This window comes from Petromyzon marinus, chromosome 36 (genome assembly GCF_048934315.1).
Source record: "Petromyzon marinus isolate PM22_M1 ecotype Great Lakes invasive population chromosome 36, UKy_Petmar_22M1.pri1.0, whole genome shotgun sequence".
NCBI classification, from domain to species: Eukaryota; Metazoa; Chordata; class Hyperoartia; order Petromyzontiformes; family Petromyzontidae; genus Petromyzon; species Petromyzon marinus.
Window position 1 is genome coordinate 4,813,484 of NC_133702.1, and position 27,358 is coordinate 4,840,841.

At 46.0% G+C, this 27,358-nt stretch overlaps 2 protein-coding genes across 11 annotated transcripts in view; one reads left to right on the plus strand and one right to left on the minus strand.

Annotated features, from left to right (window-relative positions):
* Nucleotides 1–7,650: 7,650 nt before the first annotated feature.
* Nucleotides 7,651–14,344, plus strand: LOC116949382 (von Hippel-Lindau disease tumor suppressor-like). 3 transcript variants are annotated; one of them, XM_032966646.2, is made up of 4 exons: nucleotides 7,651–7,759; nucleotides 10,042–10,247; nucleotides 11,587–11,724; nucleotides 12,510–14,344. In XM_032966646.2, exons 1-4 carry the CDS (start codon nucleotides 7,689–7,691, stop codon nucleotides 12,686–12,688), a joined length of 594 nt encoding a protein of 197 aa, XP_032822537.1. In that variant the 5' UTR covers nucleotides 7,651–7,688; the 3' UTR covers nucleotides 12,689–14,344. The 3 variants fall into 3 exon arrangements, with proteins under 3 accessions (XP_032822537.1, XP_032822539.1, XP_032822540.1); XM_032966648.2 differs by having other exon boundaries at nucleotides 7,669–7,759; nucleotides 10,042–10,251; XM_032966649.2 differs by lacking the exon at nucleotides 7,651–7,759 and adding an exon at nucleotides 7,766–8,567 and having other exon boundaries at nucleotides 10,042–10,251.
* A 617-nt stretch (nucleotides 14,345–14,961) lies between these two features.
* The window catches only part of LOC116949381 (glutamate receptor-interacting protein 2-like), a 160,731-nt gene continuing 148,334 nt past the window's right edge, over nucleotides 14,962–27,358 (minus strand). For 4 of the 8 annotated variants that reach the window (XM_032966642.2, XM_032966639.2, XM_032966645.2 and 1 more), the window contains 6 exons: nucleotides 26,831–27,029; nucleotides 26,279–26,390; nucleotides 25,453–25,497; nucleotides 22,367–22,600; nucleotides 20,659–20,805; nucleotides 14,962–19,890 (listed from right to left, as the gene is read on the minus strand). In XM_032966642.2, the coding sequence (XP_032822533.2) occupies nucleotides 19,609–19,890; nucleotides 20,659–20,805; nucleotides 22,367–22,600; nucleotides 25,453–25,497; nucleotides 26,279–26,390; nucleotides 26,831–27,029 (1,019 nt within the window). In that variant the 3' untranslated portion in view covers nucleotides 14,962–19,608. The remainder of the gene's footprint in view (nucleotides 19,891–20,658; nucleotides 20,806–22,366; nucleotides 22,601–25,452; nucleotides 25,498–26,278; nucleotides 26,391–26,830; nucleotides 27,030–27,358) is intronic. The other 4 variants (XM_032966640.2, XM_076072054.1, XM_076072053.1 and 1 more) reach the window with 3 other exon arrangements.

Below are 27,358 nucleotides of genomic sequence, written 5' to 3' on the forward strand. Positions count from 1 at the left end.
TAAATAAACCTTACTTTTGACAAATATTACGTTTTGGAGGATTACATGGGCGCCACAAGATATCCAGACCACCCTGTAGTCTCCAAACACGAAACATTGAGTGCTGTAGCTGTGTTTGTTATCGCTAAGATATTTCTGCTGTTGGAGCACGCAGATGGCCTGTGTTGCGTGCTCTTTCCAGTAGTACAACTGACTTAATTAAAATCTGTAATTGGTCAATTCTTAGATAGATTGATTTGATTTAATTCAGCAGGAAGGGTCCAATAAGCTGTTCGGCTCCGTTGTTATCGGCGTCCTTTCGACGGTACAGATGTTATACCGTTCAGATACATGACGAGAGAGAAAAAAACATCGCAAATAGAAATGTTAATTGAAATCTATAAATATTCTACTTTACACATTTGAATTACTGTCCCCATAATGTAAAAAGATAAGCCATTTACACATAGGAGGCTCCCAGACGCATATGACAGCAGAACGTCGATGACTTTACTGTCCTAACGAGTTTTAATAAGACCACAACCCGATCTTCATTTGCGGCTTTTCCACTGCTATCTCTCGGTTGGCCACATTTCCTCGATTTCTTTAAGTTAGTGCTCTAAGGCTGAGCAACAAGATGCCCACGCATGCTGTTACTTTGACCTGATGGTTTAGATAAGGCTGAGAACTTTGGCACATGCAAGGGACATAATTGTGTGTTGTAAAATCGAGTACTTTATAACGGTCACATTTGCCCACGTACTTCTGGTATTCATTATAATCATAAACCATGATCTATACACTGTTGGATGAAAGTCTCCCCTCATTGTGGCCACCCATCACAGTCCTGCGTTGCCACAAGGCATCTCGTTTATGTTTTTCAATCATTTCCTGCCCTGTAGGTCATTGCCATTAGTTCTTATGATGACTGCATTGTCATTGAACATGGGGTGGCCACTGCATTCACTTTTTAACTTCATGCCTTTTATCCTATTCAATGTTTCGAAAATATTTTCTCGGGTCACCGTGAACAGCCTTGGTGAGATTATATCTCCTTGCCCGACTCATACTTTTTAATTTGCATTTTGTTACCTTTTTATGTAATCTCTGTGTTTTGCTTTCGAATAAAGCGTTTAGATAAAGTCCAGTGTTTATTCATGAAGCCTTCATCTGCCATAGCTTGGGTAAGTGCATTATTTTCCACGTAATCAAATTCCTTTTCATAGCCTACATGGGCTTGGCAAATGGTATTTGATATGTATTTGTCTTTTCTGGAATCTTATTGATAGTATGCACAGTATGTGCAGAGAACCCCTTTCTCAATCCAGATGGCTGTTAATAGTTGGTTGGCCTCTAAATTAACAATTACAGCATTAGGTTTTCTATATAATCTGTGACCCGTATACATACACGTGGCAAAAAGAAGCAAATGGGCCTGTAATTCATCAAATCGGTTTTATCTCCTGTTTTACGAACTAGAATGACAGAAACGTGACTCCACGATTGCGCTAATTCATTTCTGTGAAGAAGAAAAAAACCCTGTAAATGTCCGATCATGTCTATGCAACAGCTGGTCCCAATTTATTTTCCATGGCGTTATTCCAAGTGGTTGAGAACTTTCCCTTGTTTTATTTTGCAATGAGCAAGTGGGTTGCCTCTTTAGGCGCGATATCTGGAACATCCTCCTCCTCCTCACGTGAAAATTGTATTTTCTAGGATATATTGTTATTGTTTTTGCGATAGAGATTTGCATAGCATCCCTCTGTTATTTGCATGATCTAATCCAGCGTTACGCTTCCGTCTTGCTCTCTGCTGGCCAAATGCCGTGGATAAACTGTGTTAAAAATGTGTCGAAACACGATTCAAATGTTACTACAGCGTGAAGTTCTGTTTGCTCACGCAAAGCAAAGGTGCATTGTACCTTCTGAGCTGTCCTAAAATGGGATGCAGTGAACCATGGCTATTTGTTCTTTACGTCTATTCGTCGACGTGGGTGGAGCAGTTTCAGGCATTGTCTTGCATGACTGCACACGTGTGTTGCAGAGACTGTGCGACCACATTTGTATAATGTTTGGAGCCACCATGCACTTGGATGATGGCTCGGACCCAGAGAAGTTTCGGGAATGTTCACTACAGTGCCCGGACCGCTACCAGCCTGTGACCAAATCATCCGGAATGTACCCAATTTCGTCATACCTTGGAAACTACGCAAGGTTGTTCCTGTGAAGAAACTGGTTGTTCCAGTTGTACGAGGCTGTGCGCTTGGCGTCAGAGCGCGCTTGGAATCAGAGGGCAGTGCAGCAAGAAGCATTGTTGCACCGTACTTCTATGCCCCCACGTCTATGCCCCTCCTTTACAAACCCACACTGGCGAGCGTGGTGACGAATGATACAATAATAGGCATGACCCGTATGGCATGGGCAAGGCGCTCATCTAGCAGTGGATTGGGCAGCAACAACAACAAGGGTTGCTGTGCATGGACCACCCGCATGCCAACACTCTGCTACAGAAGAGTACTCAGCAAGGAGAGCACTCGAGAGAAGCGGGGACACAAACGCAACCGCGTGTGGCTAATGTATCCAATGGGGCCCTCCACACGGCATAGGGTATCTCGCGAAGTCTCGAGATACAGAACATCCGGCAGCTGATGACCAGTGGATAAATCACTGCGTACGAACAAAAATTAACGTTAATTAGCTCACGTTTAGATGTAAATGTTGTTTCCAATTCGGTTGAGCGGTGACGGTGGTTCGCTCACTGCCTTCTGACCCGGCGAGCTGACTTTGATTCCTGGCCACCGCTAACATCAGTGAAACAGGGACATCTGAACCAGTTCTGGACTAACCAGGGTAGTGAAGTGTGGTCAAATAACCCCCATACGTGACACATCATAGGGAGACATTTATTCAGCAGTAGATGAACACAGGCCCATTTATTAATTTATTATTATATGTTAAACAGTGACATTTTTTTTTAACTGCGCGCTATAATAACATATTCTCATGCCATACATTCTAAACTTTGGTCAGCAGGTTTCAACATAGCCAATTTTGATGTGAAATTCGTGGACATGTCACCACGGGATACATTTTGCCCGGAGATATTTACCTTGCCCAAAGCCTCACCGACGCATCGCATGAAGCACGTTTGTATCGCCTGACGAGTGGATCCGCAGCAAGCCAATCATCGTGGCTCGCCTTTCATCAAGCCACATGTTCAACTGCAGCTTTTAAAACTGTCCAGATGTACCATGGGATTGTTGCTCTTTGAGACGGGATGAAGTCACACGCCACAGGGGGTCAGATGGCTAGTACAGCACATTGGCCAGAGCTTTAACAAGGGTTTATATTTCAATAATAGACACACATTCAAAAAATATATGTACTGTACTTACCACTGTTTGTAATAAACCATGGTGATACGGCTTAAATTCACTTTACATGAAGCGTTGGGTTCAAGCGCGCAAAACTTCGGGAGAAGGCGAATTGTTGTAAGTTACTTGAGGTAGGCGGCTATTCGATAGAAATGATCACCTCTGCCACTTGTGAATCTCGTTGCCACCTATCTTGGTTTTCCCAGGATCATCCTCTTGTTGATGTAACTGTCCTGGGAAATCTGTAAGTCTTCCTGCGACATCGAGCCCTGATGTTTGTCAGTTGTGTAATACTAAATGACTCACTGAAGGATATAAATGCATGTTCGTCAAGTTCGCCCCTCCTCCGGTGTTGTGAAATAATCTTCAAATGATATGCCAACATTTTTTTGTACCTCAGAGTTGATAACCCGACTTGTGATGCTGAAAATACAGTACTGTATACTATAATCTTAAAACTTTTCAACAGCCAAGAAATCAGCAGCAGTTAATACAAGTAAAAACAAAAGCTAAATGAGATTCCTCATCAATAAAAAAAACCTCATAAATTAAAAGCATGGTACATACATGATCCATTCAACTTACGTTTTAAGGTAATGGTACATACATGTCCAACGTTCATGCCATGTAATAAAATTAATAATTTTCCATAACAAGACTGCAATGAAAGGTACTTCAGTGTTTCAAATTTCCGGATTCCACACATGCAGCAATGAGCACTAATTGCCAACGTGTTCTTTTCACAGACTATGAAAAAAATATACATTCTGCACCTTCTCCTCCACCATTCAACTATGTTTAAAGTAAAAAAAATCCTAACATTACATAATGTCAGGTGCCCCTGAAGGCGTCATCCGTCGTTAAATAATTACAACTGGATGGGTTGACAGAGAAATGGAAAATAAAACGAAAAAGCAAATTAGAGCGATTATCTTCTTGGTTCTATCGGTAAAGTCACGTAGAAGGGAAATAATAAAATAATAGCAATAAAACATAATAAAATTATCTTCTACGTGGTGGTGACTTTACCGAAAGAACCAAGACGATGAATTCCTGCAGTCACGAAAGCTTTAAATCGAAATTTAGAGCGATAATGTTCACTTTGGAATATGAAGCGGACTTTAGCTCGGCACATCGCGAGGAGGGAAGATAACAGCTGAACTCTGGAGAGAGGACGAGGGCTGCGGAGATGGAGTGATTAAAATAGCTCGTGGCGAGGAGCGAGATGGACTGTGGCATCACCACAGGATTTTGTGTTGGATGGCGATGGAGACATAGAAACGGCGTTCTTCATCGCAAGGTCCGCGGGCTACTGACGGACCCTGGTGGCCTCTACCGCGGCCTCTGACGTGCGGCCTCCGACAATAAACAAACAGTGAACACACGAATAATTGACTTAAAGCTTTCGTGATTGCAGGAATTGAACCTATGTATGTGACTTTACCGAGAGAGCCAAGAATACAGTGAACACACTCCCTTGTAAGTGGTGCATGGTTGATGATGGAGAGTGGGACATCGTTCCAAGGTGTTGTGGACAATCATCCCGAAAAAAAAGGATGAAAAATAATACTCGTGACATCACTCAGCCCTCACCTGGTAACATCAAGGAGACATTGGATAATGCGCCCAAGACTTCGGTGGAAGTGGACTTTACCCACCTTTAATTTTACGACTTCATTTGTACCTCGCACTGACCCGTCATACTTTTATACAGTAACTGCGTGGTTTTTTTACTTTAAGCGCTGCGGTTGACATTGGCGATAGACGCAACAACAGAATTTCAACAAAAACCATCGCATTATCCATCCATTCATGTATTCACCGATTCATCAATTCATCATCCACCTTCTCACGAATCCATCTCGTCATCCATCGGCCATTCATTTATGTATCCATTCATTCATCCATCGATATAGCAATTAGCCATCTATTTGTCAATCCATCTACTGTATAACATCCATACTCTTTGGTTCTATTCGGTAAAGTCACGTAGGTAAAAAATAAAACAACAAAAATCACGACGTTTCGGCCACAACACAAGTGGCCTTCATTAGGTGAAGGGACCGTGCTGTCATGAGGACAGCGTTGGAGTGAAAACAGCCAAGCCCAGGTCGCGTCCTTTAAGCTGTGTGGGAGGAAACAAAACGCTTTGACAGAGGAATTAGCATAAAAATGAGCATGATGTACGTAGGAGGTACATGATGGACCATGATGGACCAGGCGCGGGGGGCGGGGAGTTTACGTAATGCTGGTGTGGAGAGAAATAAGCAGCTGTGAAAGTTTGGGATACCACTACTTGAAAAAATATACTGTACCATTGATAATTAGTTAATGGATGTATAACATGGATGTATAACATCCATTAACCAGTTAATTGATCCACCAATTAATCCATCTAATTATCTATCCGTTAACCATTTGATGCATGCACTCATGAATTATTTCATCCAGCTATGTATCCACCTAGCCATACATACATTTCTTCATCCGTTCACTTATCCATTCATTCAACTATTCATTTATCCACCTAAGTCATCCATCTTTGTATTCAGCTATTCATGTATACAACCATTCATCTATTACTTCAACCCCTGCTGCAAAACTTCCTCATCCATGCCCTCATCTTTACTCGACTGGACGACTGTAATCTACCTCGCTTCTGTTTGGACTTCCCCATTTGCCTCTTTGCCCGCTTTCAACAAATCCAAAACAGCGCTGCACGTATCACATCCAACCGTCCCCACAATCATCATACCTCGACTCTTCTGGCTCAACTGCATTGGCTCCCCGTTTATTATCGTTGCCTGTTCAAATGCCTCACCCTGGTCGACAAATCCCTTCATGGCTTTGCCCCACCCTATCTTGCCACTCTTGTATAATTCTGCGTCTCCGTCTCGCCCTCGACGTTCTCAATCTGTTGTCCCTCTCTGTGCCTCCTTCACTGGAACAAATTTCCACTCTACGTTAAGCAGTCGACTTCGCTAATTAGTTTCCGCCCCTCCCTAAAAAAAATCACTGTTTTTTTCCATAACTCATCCCACGATCCCTGAATCTCTGCCTTCGAACCACTACCATTCCTGTTCCCTCTTCATATTCTCCCCATGGCTATCACTCACTGCCTATCCATCCAATTCATTCACCATCATTTGCTCTCATCCATTTGTCTTTAACTTAATTCACGCACCCCAGGTTCGCCCATTATTTCCTTTCGTGTATTTTATTCACATTTATCGCCACCGCTTACATTCACAAGTACCATTTTTAATTACCTGTCAAGCGCCTTGGTCAAGACGCTATTTATATAAAATACGATGAGTTCCAATCATCCATCCATCCACCCATTCATGAATCCCCCCTATTCATCCACAATTCCGATCAGCCATGTACTTGACCACCCATTCATTAATTTCTCCAATTCATTCGGGCAGGTTGTGGCCACGCCTGCACCAGTGCTGCCCTCTGCTGCCCTCTGCTGGGATCAGCTGTTTCCAACTCAGCGTCCACGTGGCCAACACCGGCGTGGCTGGGGAGCGGCGGTGCAGCGGTTAGCGCGCTGCTTTGCGAACCCGGTGACCTGAGTTCGATTCCCACTCACGACCACCAACACTTGTGACGATTATCTGATCCGGTCCTGGGCCCTCCCCTAGGTCAACTCAGCCTCAAACAAGTACAGTACCCGGTGCGGTCCGTAAAACATCGCCACTTGGGGAGACAAAGGCGGTCCGGGCGTGGTGGAGTTGGGTGGGTGGGGTAGGGCGGGGTGGGTGGGGTAGAGTGGGGCGGGTAGGGTGAGGTAGGGTGGGGTGGGTAGGGTGGGGTAGGGTGGGGTAGGGGTGGGTAGGGTGGGGTGGGGTAGGGTGGGCTGGGGTCGGGTGGGCTGGGGTCGGGTGGGGTAGGGTGGGGTAGGGTGGGGTGGGGTTGGGTGGGGTAGGGTGGGGTGGGGTTGGGTGGGGTAGGGTGGGGTTGGATGAAGTAGGGTAGGGTGGGGTAGGGTGGGGTGGGGTAGGGTGGGGTAGGGTGGGGTTGGATGAGGTAGGGTGGGGTGGAGTGGGGTGGGTTGGATGAGGTGGGGTGGGGTAGAGTGGGGTGGGATGGGATAGGGTGGAGTAGGGTAGGGTCGGGTGGGGTTTGGTGGGCTGGAGTGGGGTAGGGTGGGGTACGGTGGGATGGGGTAGGGCGGGGTGGTGTAGGGTGGTGTAGGGCGGGGTGGGGCGGGGTGGGGTGGAGTGGGGTGGGTTGGATGAGGTGGGGTGGGGTAGGGTGGATGGGGTGGCGAAGGAAAAAATAAACACGTGACTTATGACGGGTGGTGGAGGGGGCGGGCAACGTGGTTAAAATGCAGCACCACGTGATCTCCGGTCGACCGCTGCATTGTGGGTGCGAACCAAAACAACTTCGGCGCGGAAGGTTCGCATCGCCATCCTGAAGCCGCTTTACTTCGTTGTGTTTCTTGTTTTATTTTTTACTCGTGGCTGCGACACCGTTGGTATCGGGCGAGCGATGGGTTCGCGTTCGTAGATTTAACAACAACAACAATGACAACAACAACAGAGAGCGAGACGAGAGGAACGCGTTGACGATGAAGGCGATCGCGGCGTGTGCCGAGTCTTAAGCCGTCGGCCGTGTTGATCAAATTTTCCCGTGGAGTTGAACAACCTCCTTAGCCGTGGGACTTGGTCGACGTTTTTAGTGTCCCCAAGTCGCCTTGGTGAACGGGGGCCCCCCCGATCCCGGAAGGAATTTGTGCCACGGGTTTAATGTTTGGGTAGAAGGCGCCTGTTATTATTGTTGTTGTGGGTACGTCCTTCTTGTGATGACGGATGCACAACAGTGTCTTAACCCGTAACGAGTTAAGCCCGTGATGTATTCCTTCTCGTGCAGGGAAATTGAGTTTGCTGGTCCGCGCGGCGTACAGCCGTTTCAATACGCGCAACAAAAACGTCTTCTTTTGTGTTTCTCCCTTGCGATGGGACTTTGTTGGGTGAACTTTGAGGTTTTGTAAGGGGCACGGGGTGACCAATAAGGTCTGAATTTATCTGTAATAAGATAGGGCACTGATAAGGGGTTGATCGGTATGGGATACGCTACACTATATACTACAAAACTGTACACTACCATACCTGTCATCCCATACGGTTTACCTCGTGTTCCTGTGCAGGGCAATCGGGTTTCGGCGCCATACGGAGTACAGACGTTTCAATACAAGGCAACACATGTTCGTGTCTTTGTGTTTCTTCCTATGCGATTGGACTTTGTAGGATGAACTTTGAGATGTTTAAGGGGCACGGGGTGACCAATGAGGTCTGAATTGGTCTGTTGTAAGGTAGGGCACTGTTAAGTGGTTGATGGGTGTGTGGATGGGGTTGACCACTGTGCATAGCAGGTGTTATAGGCGGCTCTCTTGTGCTGAGCTGTCTCACGATGCTCCCACGCCTTCACCAACCACGCATTGACCAGCGTGGTGAAGTATGGTCAAATAGGCCCGCAGACCAGCATGGGGTGGCTCCCATCCTTCAGTAGGCTGACGAAGGGGCTGGTTGTAGTGCAATGTGCAATTGGTTCAAATGTCGTGTACTAATCGTATTAGTGTAGAATCAGAATATTTATACTGGAGGAATCCAGTGAGTTTTAAAGATCTTTTCGCAGATGTATGCGCGTCTTGGTATGGAGTTTACCAACAAGCGTTGGTTCAATGAATTGTCACGCATCACTTATGGAGACAATTTAGCCCTTGCTATGGGGCATGTAGAATCTAAATTGTAAAAAAGCACGTGTAGTAAAGAATAAAGAAGATAAATATTTGTAGCGAGGAGAATTTGTACGTCTGTGCTTTCCACCTCTACTCTGCCTAAACGTCAACTCGTGGTGAAATATGATCAAATAACCACCCATGTCTGGAAAGGCATGGTGGGGTGGCCTGCATCGAGCAATGGATTGACAAGAGGCCTCTGATTATTCAAGCGTTTAATGCCAGTTCACTGTAATGTATGCATTGTCATAAGCTCTCAGTAATTGCTTGTAACCTGTTGCATGTGAATATTATTCCGTATGTCCTAAATACATTTGGAAACCATGACAGACTTTCTTTTTTAATCCAGGTGCATTGGATACGTTTTTGAAGATACATATACAGTATCTGCTTCCTATCCAGTAAAAAAATACGTTTAAATAAATAACGTCAACTCATAAGTCCTTAATCTACTGTTGGATGAAAGCTTCCTCCCCATGCCGTGCCAGTCGTGGAGGATGGCCATTCTTCACACTTGTCAGCGTGGCCTGGTGAAGGGTCAACTTGAAACCTGGTACATGTTGAAATATTCCTGTTTGTAAGCCATCAACAAAGATAAGCATCACCCTCCCCCCTCATTTCTTATTTGATCGAAGAGACGACACTCGACATGGATAGATCAATGAAAATTATATTATTGCAGTACTCGGCATCAAATTATGCACCTGTGCCCCCATCATGTGAGCGATGGTAGTTGGGGTGGCAGTTATTACATTTGGGATTCCATAAAAATGTTGAGCCATCGCAACCCTACTTTTTCACAAGCCGCCACCACCACTAATTTGGCGCGCCATCTCGGCGGAGACGAGCGTCGAGTACTACCCATCGCTCATTTGAAAAGAGGGTAAAAAAAAAACGTCGCTTTTGATTCTGCCGCTTGGATCTTTACGTTCGCCCACAGCGCAGGGGTCCCCGATGCCCGAGAACCCGCGGGTAGGCTCGCACGAGGGCCGGGAGCTGCGCTCGGCGAGGAGCCGGGCTCGCTCGTTCGCGCTGCTCTGCAACTACACGCAGCGCCTGGCGCGTCCGCTGTGGCTCGACTTCCAGGGGGTGCCCGTGCCCTACGCCGACATCCCGTCTCAGCGGGCCCTCTCCATCAACACTTACGTGGGTCTGTCTCATCCGCGAGCTCCTGCTAAGGCCATCTCTCGCGTTGTCGGCATGGGTCCGGGGGAAAGGGAATAATAATAATAATGACGAATACAATTAGATTTTCGCTTACGATGGCAATATGTTCAGGAGCTTATTGCCAAGGTTGAAGTCTGCTATCTCAGAGATGGCTTTCAGGCGAGGGTTCGTGTGGTAATACAATAAATGTACTGTACAGTGCTCGATATATCCATTATCTTTTTTTATCAAGGAAGGATTTAAATGATATCGGTATAAAAAAGGAATTGGAAATATATAACGACATATATTATTCAGCAGAGGTGGCTATCTTATTTCAGGTATGTAGTTTGGATGGCAAAGATATTTTTGAACATCCTCTGTGGAAAATTAGGTGGATCAAGGGATCGGGGCAAGTCAAGACATTTGTAAGTTGATCGTCAATGTCAAAAATATTGTTCATAACAATATAAACAACGCTAAAACACGTGCTTATCTCACTCACAAATCGAATGAAGTGCATGGAACGTTGATGTCAAGTTGGCGATGTTGCACGGGGTTGTATTCCTGGCAATAGATTGTCTGGTTTGGTGGGAGTGACAATCCTGAGTAACTGCTGCCACACTCGCAGGCGTTGCGATCTCACTTTGGATAGTCGTGTTTCTTTTGAATTTTTAGAAAAAACATTATTTTGGAATGTCTTGTTATCTTGCTGCCAGTCGGCTAGAAAGCAAACCTGGGTCAGTCTTCCTTCAGAATGTAATATAATGCATAGTGCACACCACTTCCCCTACTCTTCTGCTAACCTGTCTTAAATTCATGATGCACACACCTCGACATACCAACATTAACATTCCCAATAACATTTGCAACTGCATAGTTAAACACCCATATTACTTGCCAAAATGGAATCGACATCATATACCTGTCGGCCCCTTATCAGTGCCTACCTTATTACAGACCAATACAGACCTGATTGGTCAAGCTGTGCCCTTTAACATCTCAGCGTTCATCCTACAAAGTCTCATCACAAGGGAGAAATACAAACAAATGGACAAAAATGTTTTGCCCTTATTGAAACGGCTATACGCCGAATGGACCTGAAAACTAAATTTCCCTGTACAAGAATACGGGTAAACCGTATGGGCTGACAGGTGTGACAACCTCATATGCCTCATTTACATTTATAAATACTGGATGTGACATATATATGTAATGTGTATCATGAGAGTTTAAAAATTACCCCCGATTAGCACGGTTGGCTACGTACGGTGAGAAAGAAGTTCAACATGCATGCGTGCGTACAAAACTATCCGCATGTGATGCGTTTGTTGTGCAGGCCACCCTTGGTTGTTTCGCGATGCAACAACCGGTGACCGGCTGTTGGCCAACAGGAGGGACGTCTTCCTCCCGGAGCTGGGCAACATTGGGGAGAATGGCCGACCGCAATACGTCCCCATCAAAATTACACTGCCAGGTGCACGAAAACGCACCACGCCACAACGAATCGTAACGCAGTCGAGACGCACGCACGCAGTCTTAAAACCAGAGCCGAAGTTGCGTCGTGCTCAAATGAGCATGGCGACTTGTTTTTTAATGTTGGATAACTTCGTTTTTTAACAAATTCCAAAGTGTGGGTGGGGATCTCACTGAGTGGAGTGTGGGGTGGCTTATACATTTCAGCCCAGATCTAACGGTGGATATTCTGTATGCACGTTCAAGTAAAAACAACTATAATGTGGTAAATATTTTACAGACCTCGGAAGAATGATTGGCTGACCCCCCCCTCCTCCTGACCAGGATATGAAAATGCTAAATTATAATTCTGACTTGTGCACTTGACCGCTGTGCCATGAATATTAATACGCACTACAGATTTCGCACGGCATTGTGTTCCATGTTTATAGATATAAAGTTATATTGATGCACAAATGGATTGATATAACCACTGCACCACCCTGTTAGATCCATAGAGTGGACGGCAGAGGGCAGTGCAACAAAAGCAATTGTTTTGTATGTTCCCACAAACCTGGACTTACAAATGTGGTATAGTATGGTCAAATGGGAAGGCTTTCATACAACAATGAACTGACCAAAAGTCTGTACATGTAGAATCGCTACTTCACTACCACAATGCTAAAATAAACGTTCCTCAAGAGAGGAGTGAATTACAGATGTTAGGCTGTGCAGAAGCTGTACCTCTCACCACTCAGAATGCCTTAACCCGTGTGTGTGCTGGACGTTTTTTGTATGCGCGTGCAGTGTACACTCTGGTGGAGCGCTGTCTACAGGTGACGCGCCAGCTGGTGCCAAAGGAGGACTTTGAACAGCTGCCCATCCCGCGGTCCCTGCAGCAGGAGCTGGCCCGCGTACCCGACCTGCAGCGGGAGCTCGCAGAGCTGCGTCGCAGTTCGGCACAGGAGGACGGCTCGGAGCACTGACTAGCTCGCTCGCTCGACAGACGCCGCGTGTCTCACCGGGACCACAATGGATGCTGGGCTGCCATCGCTCTCATCGTCATGGAGTTATTTTAATTTCTCCGCCGGATGGAGCCCTCACCACATTGGCATTCCTCACGAAATTGTGACGCCACAATCATTCTCCTGCGCGTGAACTAATTTCGTAACTCCATATTATCTCCCATCTGGTGCATTGTCATCTTTGCTGAACGATCCACGGCCGTTCTTGTTTGTCAGCGTTTGTTCCCTGCAAAGAAGTGTCCTATCTGAGCAACATTTCTCTTCACAGTTAAAGTTATATCTTTGATTTGGGTTTGTACCTGAATTTATTCCGAGCATACATTTATCCATATACTTTAAAAAAATATATTCCTTTTCAGCATTTTCTTGTGAGTTTTGTCAGTGGTCACGTCTATGATATGTATGTTATAGGTGGCATCGTGTTAGGTCATAGACTGTTAACTCACTTCACGACTGTCACTGCACATGTAATGGTTCGCATTTTTATTTCAAAACATCATCTGAGATGGGATAAGATGTGAGTATAATTAACACAAGCCCAGTTTGAGTTTGTGCATTACCACTATGGTGTTTGACGGTTCCTGGAAGTCGGTGTGGTTGGTGCTAGATTTTCTTAGTCGATTTCTTAAAGTAATGTATTCAAAAAGCTTTCGCATTGCAAATATCAGTGGTATGGTTACAACTATACCATCTGATTGACCTAGAAATTAGAAATGTAGCTGTTATGCTTGAATACCAACTGAATAAAATGTTACATGTTCCTTTAGTAATTTATATGCCATTTATGCATTTGTTTTATTTCGGCATTCCTATTTAACACTGAATTGTATACCTGACAGATGCACACGTATCCAAAATTCTTAATTTTAAATCACGGAATCCCTTGCTGTGGGTGTCGAGTTGCCATAGAATGGTACACCAAAGTGTGGACTTGTATTATGTCCCCTCTATATGTGATGGTGTTGCCTGTCCCCTTCCGCCTGTTGGTTTTCTCCCACTTGTATAAGCACGAAAGTAATTGGCTGAAAACACGTACATATATGTAGGTCTGCAGAGCTTGGGAATGACACGCGCTCACTGCCAGGCTGCCTTCAGTTTGTATGGTTTATGAGTGATTGTAAGATACAATTTGGATGAACGAGATTAATGGGGGAGGAGCAGTGGTTGGTGCGCCTCTGAACCGGAGTTTTAATTCCCTTCCACAACAGGTCATCGCCAATCCGCACTGGCCATCGTAGTGCTGTATGACCAAATAACCCTCATGACCGACGTGGTTTGGGAGGCCTTCCAGCAGTGGATTGATAAACACGCAAATTATTTTTGTAATAAAATACATGCAGCCGGTGTTTTTTAATTAGACGTTTCCAACCATTTTTTGTCAACATTTCTAGTTAATTTTATGGCCATAATGAGGAAATATGGCTATCAACATCAGACATTTTTTGTTGGAATTTGCCAATCCCCATTCTCTAGTCTTAAATATCAGTTGCCCAACTGAAGAAGCTGTTAATTGTCAAGTTATTTATGTAGATATTTTTGTATACAAAGCTTCGCAACTCAGTAAAATGCCTGTACACCTGTTTTTGGTGATCGAATTTAATAAAAATATAAACTCGTGCTCTGTTGAACGTTATGGCTGATAACATCTGGTCCATCCTTTTCTGTGTAGGTTAGTTTAGTTAACGCAAACCATACACGGTGTCCTGTTAGTCTGCTTGGCCATCCTATATTGAACTACCATCATAACGATTACAATTTCTGTTTCTTCACTAGGTGGTGACTTAACAGTACCGTATATTGCTCAATAGCTGTTAAACTTTTTTTTACGTGACGAATTCTGCATGCTATAGTTATGAAGTCAATACTTGGGAGCTCTGCATTTCCACGAACACATTTGTGTCAATATATTTAATTGCATTTCAATTGAAATCTATAATGCGGTAAGGTTATTACAGCGTCGAATTCAAATTCCTTTCACGGCCATAAATGGATGCAAGCCTGTTAGATAACAATCTTTCACAAGTTTTTAATATTCAAATTTGACCAACATTGTTAACGAGCAATTAGTAAAGAAGCATATTTCGCACTTGTAAGAGGTTGCCGACTTAGAATCCCATCAGCCGTTGGAGTTTACGGACATGTCCGTTGCAAAAATAATCTGACTGTAAAATCAAGTGGAATATGCGGCGCGTTTAACGATACAGCATCAGAATAGCAATAAAACAAACCGCGTACCAATTTCAGAAAGTTTATTATAAGACGTTTCTGAAGTCACGGCATGTAAACACAAGGTCTTAACAAAAGTGGCGTCTCGGTTACATGCTCAGAACATTGATCACAAAAATATCTGACCGTGGCCACGGGAATCCTCAAACGCCGAATCTACGCGTGTGGAATTTGCGCCTGGCATCGTACATTCATAAACTCGTGGACAAACTGCCTCCAATCAGTGAAGCATAAGCCGTAACGGGTCGGAGAAGTAAAGTTTTATATAAAAATACGCTCACGTTTCGGTCAAACATCCGGATAAATATTTATAAGTCGAAGCTTTTACATGATGACAATATATTTTAAGGCAAATAATAGCGATAGAAATAATTGAAATCACCGTAAAATGCATACAATTTACAGGCAAAATCCATGGTATATTACACGCGTGTTCATCCGATCACTGCCTATCGTCAACATCACATTTTTTTTTGCTTCCAAATATTGACAAAGCAGGATTGTCAGTGAGATTCACAAGAGCCGGTCCAGAGCCTGCGCGTTTGCTGAAATTAATTCACCAGGCACGACGGCCACGCACCAATAAACACGTGTTTCTGGCATGCAATATTCATCGTGGTGCCAACACGGGGAACGTCAACTCTCGCTCTTATTGACAAAACGTCTTGTTGCGCCAGGACACGGACGCTTCATATTTTTCTTGCACCTGCTTTAATAACGTGACTTTCCATCAGCTCGAGGCAGGTGATAAGTACATTGGCGGGGGGAACAAAAAAACAAAACTGCGTGTGTTGTGCCACCACCAGTTTTTGCAACAGCTCCACTCTGCATTGTTTGTGTGTGTGTGTATACGTTGAAACGGGACGTGACCACCGGCTTCAACGTCTTCAAAAAGAGACGGAACGCTCACGAGTAAGTTGCCTGCAGCGTCAACACGAGGTGGGATTGGGGGGGGTATCGTCGAGACCCGGTGTGGGTCAAAAGCACTTGAAGCAACAAATTATTTCCACGTGATAAAGCCACTTCCTTGAGCTATTTTGTGGCCAGGTAGCTTCTGAAAGAGAGCTATCGAGCTCAGTTTAACACGTAAGTAGGCTTTCGCGACTAATATCCATAAAGGAGGTTTTTTGTGTTAGATCGCGTAAATATAACTGTGTCGTTAAGCCCGCCACCACACGACACAGTCAATTGGTAAGGTTTGTCACGTAAACAAAACACGTCAATTCGCTACTGGTTCAGCACATCGGTGTGTTGAAGAGTGAACCAACTCGAATTGTAAACTGTTGTGGGTTCAATCTCCAACACAGTAATGAATTGGCATGTTTCGTTTACGTGACAAACTTTACCAATTGGTGGCGGCGGGTTTAACGACATTTATATTGACGCGATCAAACCTCCCAAAAAGCCTCTGGATAAATTCTAAGCAGTCTAAAATGAATGATAAGGTGGTATACCCTCCAATAAGGAAGAGGGGGCAAGCAGTTTGAGGGTAGAGCACACGAACCAAGCACTGAACCCAACTCCTAACACAAAACTGCTAGCCACGAAGAGCTGGGGTGAAGTGCTGCACGCCTGATCTGGCACTCACTCTGGAAGCGAGGGTTTGTGGATCACGCAAAGATGTCAAAACCCCCCACAAGCCCACCTGCTGCGAGGTGACCAGGATATGGTCGTACAGAAAAGGTAGATAAAATTCCTGTTTGTGGAGCTTTGAGTGCTTCATCTTATATGCAAACACATTTATCTGGGAGTTCCAGTTTCCTCCCACAAGCTGATTAATGCAACTGGCCAAATATCTTGATGCTGGAACTCTCCTAAAAAAAAGTCTTGAGATTCAGTGGGACTTTCATAGGTAAATAAAAGTGAAGTTAATTAAAGGAATCTGTTCAAAATGCACAGTGGGTTTAATTAACTCGCGAAAATATTGACTCCACGATTGAATAAAATAATGCAGAAACGGATGCCTGGGATGGGAGTGCGGTGGTGACTGGATATGGGGGTTTGAGAAATGGGACAAGCAGGAGCATGTGAGCCTTATACGGCGGGGAAAACGTGACGAGACGTTAACTACCTTGCCTTGGACGTGGGTTCGGTCCCGACTCTGACGTCTGGATATTTGGAGTTTGCGTGTATTTCTTTCAGCAGTCGCGTGGATTTTTCTCCGGGTTCTCTGGTTTTGCCCTCCATATTTAAAATTCAACGTCACGCGTTTAGAGTATTTGGCTGCCAAAAATGCCCACGTGATAAGCCACTTCGTTGAGGTATTATTTGTGGCCTGGTCACTTCTGAAAAAGAGCTATGTAGCTCGGTGGGCCTTACACTGGTAGCATAAAAAATAGTTACTTTTTTTTAGTGACACGTGACCGGACGTTCAACTCAAGCCAGGTAATTCCCCCCCCAAGGTGATCACATCTCTCCCGCTGCACCCAAAGACGTTTTTTTTCCACAGCATGAACATCCGTGGAAAATGAAACATTTTACAAAATAATGACTCTTTGTTGTGTTCCGGTAATTGAACATCAGCACCAAACATATATGTGGTTTCACTGGCTAAGTAATCTATGCTTTATAAATATTTTTGTTTGTAAAGAAATATATTAAATAGATTCAACTTGTATGCCCTTCCCACACCCCCAAAACCCCTTCCTAAATGACCATTCAATTAAAATGCTACGAATATACTTATGCACAGTTATAATTTTATACTGCTAATGTTACTGTACAGCAGTGGGTTTGATACACATCAAAGTGTGTTTATAAAAAAGGCACATATAACATTTAGTGGCACGAAAGACAACTTAAAAACTGTTCCTATCTTTTTTAGATAAGACATCTCTGCTCAGAAACGTAACGCAAAAACATCATCAAAATTGTTCGAGGGTATAACGACTTACAAAAAATATGACGAGCATGATATTTGAAAGCTACGATTATATCACAATTAATTATGATAGAGTACTTAACAATGTAAACAAAATACACATGTTTTTTTGTTTTTATGTAGAATATCCAATCCTTTTAATGAAGGCAAGTGGCCTATAACCAAGTACATAGGAAAGTAGAAAATTAACCCAGCGGCATCTGGGTAGTGGGTTCATATCCCCCCCACCTCCCTCGTTAAGTTATTATTGTGCGAGTGTGAATCGAGCACATGAAATAAAATAACAAGCCACCACTACATTGGCGGCTTGTTGTGTTTGTGTGGCTCTCGCACCCAGAAATGCGTGGGTCGACAGCATTTACTGACAACATGCATGTCTGTGTTAACTAACCACGGTGGAAAGGAAAAAAACTGAGTGCCTAAGCAGTGTAAAAAAAAATAAGTTTAACAAATACACATTCCTCCCCACCCCCTCCAAAATATATGTTATGCACATTAACAGCAACACATTAATGGGCATACACTAACTATTAAGGTTTAACACTGATGGTCTGCTTGTGCTTGAGTAGTAATATCATCTAAACAAATCATTAAATATTATTACCGTACTCGAAATATTTTTATACAGTAAAGTCTTAATGAGTCTTGAGTTATTGATCTCAAATCAATGAAATAAATCTGTCTAAAACTTGCTAAATACAATGATAAATCAGGGCATGATGGTACATCGCTAAAAGTTAACCTTGCCGAATTTATTTTTACCCCTGGAGAGAGGATGAAAGAGTTGCGGGTATTGAGGTTCTGTAATGTGCTGTTCCATAGTAAACACCAGGCCTTGGCCTTGCCAAAGCCAACTGTTGTTATGCTTACAGAGGTGTGGGGCCTCATCAATGTCTAACCTGCACCAGGGACAACAGTGCACCCAGACACCCTTAAAAATAATTAGCACGGCTACCCGTTTACATGGTGTCTGTATATGATCATTATTGCATATTGCCATCACTAAAAATAAAGAATTACATGTTAATATAATTTTTACCCATTCTCTGCAGGCTCCGTTTTGTCAGAGAACAAAATGTGCACAAAGGCCAACAACATCATCAAACCCACTGGCTTTTTTTTGCATCCATCCCAACAGCAATGCCAATTGGCCTTGTGAAATCTCATCAGTCAAGGGGTCAGCAAGTTGAGCCGTGTCTCTCCAAATCGGGATGGGCAAGACATTTAATTATGGCTCTGATGGGGTGGCGCGGAACCACTGGTGTCTCCTCGAAAGTTTCTCAACGAGTCATGCACAACGGTGCGTGGTGGGCAGGTTAGCAAAGGGGCCTTCATCAGTGGTGTAGCTCAGTTGGCATGGGCCCCGGAAGAATGAATTAAATGGGGGCTCACGTCCAATTTCGCTTCTAGTCGCAGCCCAACGCCCAGGTCCCCTCCGTCCTGGGGACCTCGGTTAGGGTTATCACCTGTCCTGGTTTTCCCAGGATCCTCCTCTTTTTGAGGCAGCTGTCTAAGGCAAATCTGGATTTTTTAGGCCAGATTCAAAAGTTCCATTTTTTATGCAGATCGTAATCATTCAGCGGTCAGCCCAATGCATTTTATTCCAGAATTATGAGATATTCTCTTCTTTCCAGGATACGTCCTGGTTTTTTGTTGTACCTCAGAGATGGCAACCCTAGCCCGCAACCCCTCCCCGTGCCACGGTCGCACCGCCTGCACGCCCCACTGGCTACGCTGCTCGCCGCTTGGCCCTCGGCCCTCCTCCCCCGACAGCTCACAAGTTCATGGGCCCCGCCTTCTCCTCCCAGCGGCGGCGGCGATCGCCACCGCCTGCGGCGCCCTCCTTCGCGCTCCACTCCAGCGACCGCTGCTCGGGGCGCACGCGGCTCGGCGGGCTGGGCGGCGCCGGCAGGGCCGGGAGGGCCGGCGCCGGCTGCTGGGGAGGGTGAGACAGCAGTGGGTTTCGGCTGACGACCACCTCCAGCGTGTCGCCACACTCGGCGATGAGCGGCACCAGCAGGCAGCAGTCATAGTCCCGCGTGTGAATGTCGTTCACCTGCCAAAGGGGGATCCGGGACGGGCGGGGAATTGAAAGCGCCCGGGGGGGGTTGAGCCATGCAAAGAAATTGCTGAGCTCAATATTCATAATAATATATATCGGTCTATTCAGATTTACGATGTATGTTTACATACAGCCCTTTTTTCCAATTCACTGCTGGATGAGGGCCTCTCCACGAAGTTGGTCGTGAGGGTTATTCGACCACACTTCACCGTGCTGGTCAGTGTGGGTTGATGGAGGCGGGGAGCATAGACATGGCAGCATAGATGTACTATACAGCAAAGGATATTGCTGCACTTCCCCCTGATGCCCACCACGTGCCCCCCCCCAACCCATATGACGACCCGTTTTATTATGCACAGCAGTCACGCACCCAAACACGATCCAGGTTCAACTCTGCCTAGTATATGAGATCTGACAAGATCGGGTGCATGGCGGGTGAATTATGATGGGCGTGTGGGCTCATCCGTACATCTGTCCATTCATCCGCCCTTCCATGTCTCTGTCTGTCCATCCTCACAACTTTTATACGTCTGTCTATCCAATCATTCGTCCATCCCTCAATTCTTCCAACTGTTTGTTTGTCCATCCATCCATCTGTCTATTTTTATAACCATCTCTCCATCCGTCTCACTGTCACGTGTTTGTCTTTCTGTCCACCTGTCCAACCATCCATCTATCAGTTCCCCTGCTCATCTGTTCTTCTGCCCATCCGCCCGTCCGTCCGTCCACCCGTCATCTTTCCATTTTATCCGTCTGCCGCACCTGCAGTACGCGATCGTAGGTCCTCAGGAGGCCACTGCACTCAGCAGGGCCGCCGGGCCGCACCGCGTTGATGAAGACGCCGTGCTCCACCAGCCCGTCCGACACGGAGAAGCCAAAGTCTTCACCCTCCTCCTTGTGCAGCACCACCTGTCACGGCAGCCCATGCGATGATGGGGCAACCGCTATAGCAAGAGCACCATCTGCCATAGCAGCCCCAGCTATTTCAACTATTTTTATATTTGACCAAGTAAAGTCCACTTGAGCTGCATAGCTCTTTTTCAGCAGCGACCTGGCTATCGCCAATGATAGCTCAACAAAGTGGCTCATCGCGTGGACATTTATTGCAGCCAAATACTCTTAAGCGCACGTTGTTGATTATAAATGTGGAGGGAAAACCCGCAGGACCCGGAGAAAAATCCACGTGACCACAGGGAGAACAGGGAAATATGCGGGTGTCAGGGTTGAGATCGAACCCACGACCTGCTGTATACCAAGAGAGGTAGTTAACATCTCGCCACCATGGCGCCCCACGACAGCAAGAGCACCATCTGTGATAGCAGCCCATGCAACAACTGCACCCCTTTAGCTACAACGATGATCGGTTAAATTGGGTGACTGGACAGGTATACCACATTTTAAATTAAACAAACAGCACCTTTGTCAATCCACTATTGTACGATGGCCTTCCCGTGACCATACGTCGCCACATTGGCTACTGCGGGTTGTTAGAGGGGGTCCCTAGAACCAGATTAGATTTCATTCGCCTTTGGTGTTAGCTGGGGCCAGGAATCGAACTCGGGAACACGTGGTTCATCGCGCCGCGTGTTTCTCCCTGGTATACCTACTATAATCACCCAGGAATGTCTGACCTTAATGCTCGTGACGTCACTCCACATCGACAAGCCCCCCTCATTAATATTCATGAGCAGGTGACGTCCTCCAAATGGACACCCCCCCCACCCCCCCCACCCCCCCTCATTAATAATCATGAGCAGGTGACGTCCTCCAAATGGACACCGCCCCCATTATTATTACCAACTATGAGCCAATAATGTCTGTGTGCAACGCTCGTGACGTCACTCCACGTCGACCAGCCCCTCTCATTAATAATCATGAACAGGTTACGTCCTCCACATGAACCCCCCCCCCCTCATTAATAATCATGAACAGGTGATGTCACTCCACATGGAGCACCCTCCCCCCCCCATCAAAAATCATGAGCAGGTGACGTAACGCCACATCGAACAGCCCCCCTCATTAATAATGTGACGCCCTCCAAATGGACACCCACCACCCATTTATAATAATTAGCGGCGGACGTCACTCCACATGGGGGCCGAGGTGCCTCCTCCCCCCCTCCTCGGCGTCAACTTACAACCCTCACTATAAAGACAGAACCCTCACGTCACACAAAGTAAGAAATACGTCATGATGAAAAAGGGATTATAACTTGAAATTGAAATAGGTCTGCACGCGCATTAATGCAACGAATATCACGTCGCGGTCTGCTTTTCGCTTCTAAATTTCAGATTTACTGCAATACACCCGTCCTTGGACGGGCGAAAGGCTAGTGACATTAATATAAATGCCCGCAGCATCAACCAGGGCGGCCGCAACACAAATATCCGAAACGTCCACGAGCCGAACGGCACAGGCGCTGCCGCTCAGCCATGCCGGGCTAGAGACAGGCACAGGGGGGGGCAGCCACCTTGTGTATTTCCACGGGTGTTGGCGCCATGATGTCTTTCAGTTGGCGCTGGAACTCCTTGAGCTCCCAGGAGGTGAGGCCTCCCGTGTGCGCGTCCTTTCGTGGCCGAGCGCCGTTGCCGTCGCGCCAGGCCGTGCGCCCTCGCGGCCGCGGAGCCTCTGGCTCGTCGGGCGAGCGTTCGTCATCGTCGTCTGGTTTCGCGTAGAGTGGAGACATGCCCGACATGATGCTGGCCTGTCGCGACAACACGCACACACGCAAGCGTAACGAACAACGCATGTAACACGCATGCGCAACTCGCGTACTGCACGACTGGCGTGGAACAAAAATATATAAGACGTTTCTGGGAGGCTCAACCGAGTCACATGGTGAGCTGCAAGACCATGTCATAGCCACAACTCAGTCACTACCCCGCTCGCACAGTGAGTGGCCTCGCTCTGTCTGAAGTTGGGCCAGCCCGCTGCTCACACGCCCCCCCCCACCCACTTCCCCGCCAGCCACGATCACTACACATGCAGCCTGGCTCTTTGCCTCTGTTTTCAGTTAAGCGATAAGGTCAGTTATTATTTAAGCTGGGACAAAAAACCCAATTTATGCAAATTCTTACAGGACACCAGGAAAGCCTTTCTGAAACCAGGACTGTCCTGGCCAAACCAGGGTGTTTGGTAGCTTTATACATAAAGGAAGATGCAACTAATCAAACTCAATCATATTCTAGTCTTGCATGGGATCTCCACATATTAAATACAGTAAGTAGCACATGGTTTTTTGTAATTATTATGAATAATGCGTAATACGGTGTCACATTTTCCAATTAGGTGAAAAAGCAAGCATTTGTGTAAATCCCATAGTTAGGTTACAACCAAAATAATCTCCCCACGTGATACATTTTGACTCAGTGATTCTCACAAATACACATCACAAAATTGCATTACATTAACAGTCGTTTTCACAAAATCCGTCAAGTACATCAGTGTCTGGTTAATTCATCACACATGAGGATGTGGCGTTAACAGGATGCATAGGCAGCGGGTGTTGGCTGTTGCGAAACAGGGCTTAGGGCCCCCTCAAACCTATTTAAGCAGCTGTTACGTTAAGAACACACACGCCTGCGCGGTAAAAAACATAAACCTCTTAAAGCCGGGCTTGGCGAGAAGAGGGAAACATTCTCAAACTCGTAGAGCACGTGGTGGACTGACGCTGTTGGGTGAATTCGTGCCAGTCTCTCATTTGCTCTGCCAGACGGTAACCTTGCAGCCTCTCATTTTTGGACACCGAGTGTCGAAAACATATATTTATTCGTTAAAATTTGATCTTTCAAAAATATTTCAGCTCCTCCACCTAAAAAAAACATTTTCACCCGCCACCTATGACAAGACATTGTGCAAATTGTGCTACCGATGTTAGAATAGGTGCAGTGACAATGGTGATTAACATGGGTGCTGATATTATGCCTGCATGGATTAATCCACAGCCACAGATCCTCTGCAAAGGAATCAGGTTACATTGAAACAATGTCCAACTTGATGCTAAATAGTCACGTATATATCATGTTTCATAACTTGCTCAAGCAAACATTTTTGAACAATCGAATAACTGATTAAAGTGTTTAATCGTGGCCATGTGTTAAACTATTTTGCGACAGCCCTTTGTCAATCAAATGCCGTGTCGATCATGGGGGGGGGGGGGTTGGTGTTATTTGACCATACTTCACCACACTGGTCGTGGAGCTAGAGTGGTGGTGCAATGATTAGCGGACTGTGCAATAAACCAAGCAACCCGAGTTCAAGTCCCAGCCAAAGCGAACGTCAGTGGTGAGTGAAGTATGAATATGATATGGGTAACGCCCCCCTTCACTAACATTGAAGGCGCAGTATGGTCAAACAACTCCCATTGGAGACGATGTAGGGAATACTTAATCCAGCAGTGGATTGACAAAGGGCTGTATATGATTCAACAAATGTTTATACTTGAGCGCAACGTAACACAACATTCTACATTTGCGCAAATGATCAGATGGCACATTCGTGGGGGCAATGTGTTAATTGAGTGGATAACAAATCTGAAATTACAGATTTAATCTGCTGCCATGAATCCATAAGAAAGAAGAACATTGTGTTAATGAATGGAGTGTCTCATCAGACGAATCTCAACGAGATTCATTTAAATTAGATTCTGGTGATAATTTTAGCAATATGGGAGTATATTTTAATTGTTTGTTTTTTTTCTCCAAAATAAATGTTGATATTGGTGTCAGATCATCAGGTGAATCAATTCGCGACGCTCAAAGTGTCAGAAAATTGCCTCGAAAAGACGTCGCAAATCTTATCCGTAAAACGTTGCACCATTTTTGTTTTGGTTTAATCGTCACTGCTGCCCAGTAAACGTGAAACGCTGGCCCAACGTTGGCCCAATGTTCCACGTTAATTGGGAGACGAGATTATGGACAACAGCTCACTGCACGCAAGCACGTGGTTTAATCACAGGTGGCTGCCTGGATTTAAACCCCAAGGCCCCCAATGGTTTGACACAATATCACTCCTCCAAGCCACCTGATCAGAGCATTTCAGGAACTCATATTTTATTAATAAATCCCCAACGTCCCCGTTATGTAATCCAGATTGATAAACATTTTTATGAAACTGTTACACTCTAACCCAACAAAAGAGTAACGAGAAAAGTTAATATATTTATAAATCTGCATATAATTGTCATGGTGAAAAAGGTTGGTAACAGTTATTTATTTACATAAGGCAAAGGTCATGGGCCGTACATAGCTAATCACTAATTCTATATGCCGCTGGGTCCTTCCAGTCAAAAACGAGGCCTACCTTGACGAAAATGACTCGACCACATTCTACAGCTGAAAAACCAACTCGCAAGAGGGGGCAAATTTAAGTGTATTTTTACGTAAGCATTTGAAAGGGAATAAACAAGCGAGCCGAATGGACAAGGTTAGAAAATTCGTCAAAAAGTGTGACATTCATGCGGCCGAAGAGGAAAGCGGTGACGAGCGAAAAGCCGGCGTTGCTTTAAGAGAAACAAAGCGGGCCAATTCTAAGAAAATATTCGCTGAGGACGGATACCATGAAAGCCAGAGCCTGCCGGTTCAAAAGGCTTCCCACTTTGTCCTGCAAAAAAAAAGACAAGGCACACACACGTCGTGACCGTCCCACAATTACGCGGTTTCCCTCGCCCTGGGTGTTGGAACCACAGCGCGTAAAAAAAAAACGGGTCAACGGAAAGAAGAAAAAAAACCCATCGCAAATAATTCTGAATTAGCGCGGTGGAAGTTGAGGATTAGGACTGCATCGGGGCGGCTTTGATTCGGAAAAGACAACCATTGTCGTTTAAGCAGGAAATGCATAAAGACGTAAACACTAGCAGGCCTAAATCTAAAATGGCAATGGTGGTGGTCAGGGATAAATGTCTCACTTTATTTTCCGGACCGCTGCTTGGCTGACTTTGAGTAGAGATGATCGACATAAGGCACTACACCCACCAGAGTGCAAGGTGTGCCTGTCTATGATAATGTTAAATTAGTGCACCCTATATTCATAAAATGTGGCGTGCCAAAATTAATTCCTGCAACAGCGTTATGGACTTGTTCTATTTAAAATTAAGCACTGCTCGTGATGATGTGATGGTTGTCTACGTACGGTGCGAAAGAAGTTCAACATACATGGAGGTCCGTTGATATCAGCTTTGCAACAGTAATGGGCTCCAGCAGACAGAGGGAAGCAACGGTGAGGTGTGGGGGAAACAACGGCAGTGGCCACGATGACCTCTCGACCTCTTCTCTGCAAGTGCCGGCTACGTGCTGGAGGCAACTGACGAATCAAGATGCGAGCACCGGACCGGCGAGTGCACGGTGACACGTGGGTCGGGGGTCAGATGCTCGTCGATCGGTACCTCGAGCTCGCGCAGCAGCCCCGCCTGGCCGCACGTCTGCAGGTCCTCCAGGGCTTGCGACCAGTACGCGTCCTCCCGCTCGCCGTCCAAGCGCTCGCAGCTGCCGGTCAATCTGCAGGGCACGGCCGCTGTATATTGATTCGTGTCATGGCAGCGGGAATGTTGCGCGCTTAGCCTGCCACGTGGGACTAGCGAGGCCCAGAAGCTGGGCTACGAAGAATGGAGGAGGTGGACGCGGGACCGACCGATTTCATTCCTTACACCATGGCCCGTGTCAACCATACTACACGACTGGCAGAGACTGCGTTGAGCTAAGAATAAGAGTCTGCGTTGTTTATGTGTCTGTGTAAATAGAACAAGGAAACGATTACGAACGAAGAGGCAATAGTTGATGAGACTTTGGGCTGTCTGGACCAATATTTACGAACAATTCTGAACTCTGAACCGGTTTAAATTACCACACTGTTTACCAATGATGGCAGCAATGATGATGGCGATGACGTTGAGGCTGTGAGGGCAGACCGTTGTTGACCCATCGCACTGTGTACCCACCCGGACGTGTGCCGCTCCCACTCGTCATCGCCGAGCGCCCTCTCACAGCCCCGGGGTCGCGCGCTGCCACCGCCGCCGCTGCCACCAGGGGACTGAGGTCCCCGGTTTTCCTTCCCGTCCCTCGCGTCCCGCGTGTCCCTCGCGTCTCTCCACGTGGCCGAGTGCTGCAGCAGACCCCGAGCGGAGCCAACTCCGTTCCCTGTCTCAGGGGGGAAATGGCAGTGAGCGGGGTGACCCCCGGGGAGAAACGATCAGGGGCGGCATCACAATCTTACCGTGGGGAGAGGATCAACGCATCCGTATGTATGTATGTTGAACTTTAGGGTGCTCCTCGCTCACAGCACTTGCCCCAACAGTCTGTTGAGGCTATAAGGGGGGAGATGTTTGTCTCTGTTGAACTTATTTTGCACGGTACGTAGCCAACTGTGCTAAATCGAAGGTGCATCACCACGTATGGAAACGATCAGCGTAGAGAGTGCGGTTTTCCAGAAGAACTCTCCCGTGCCGCGTGGCGGAGGGAAACGCATG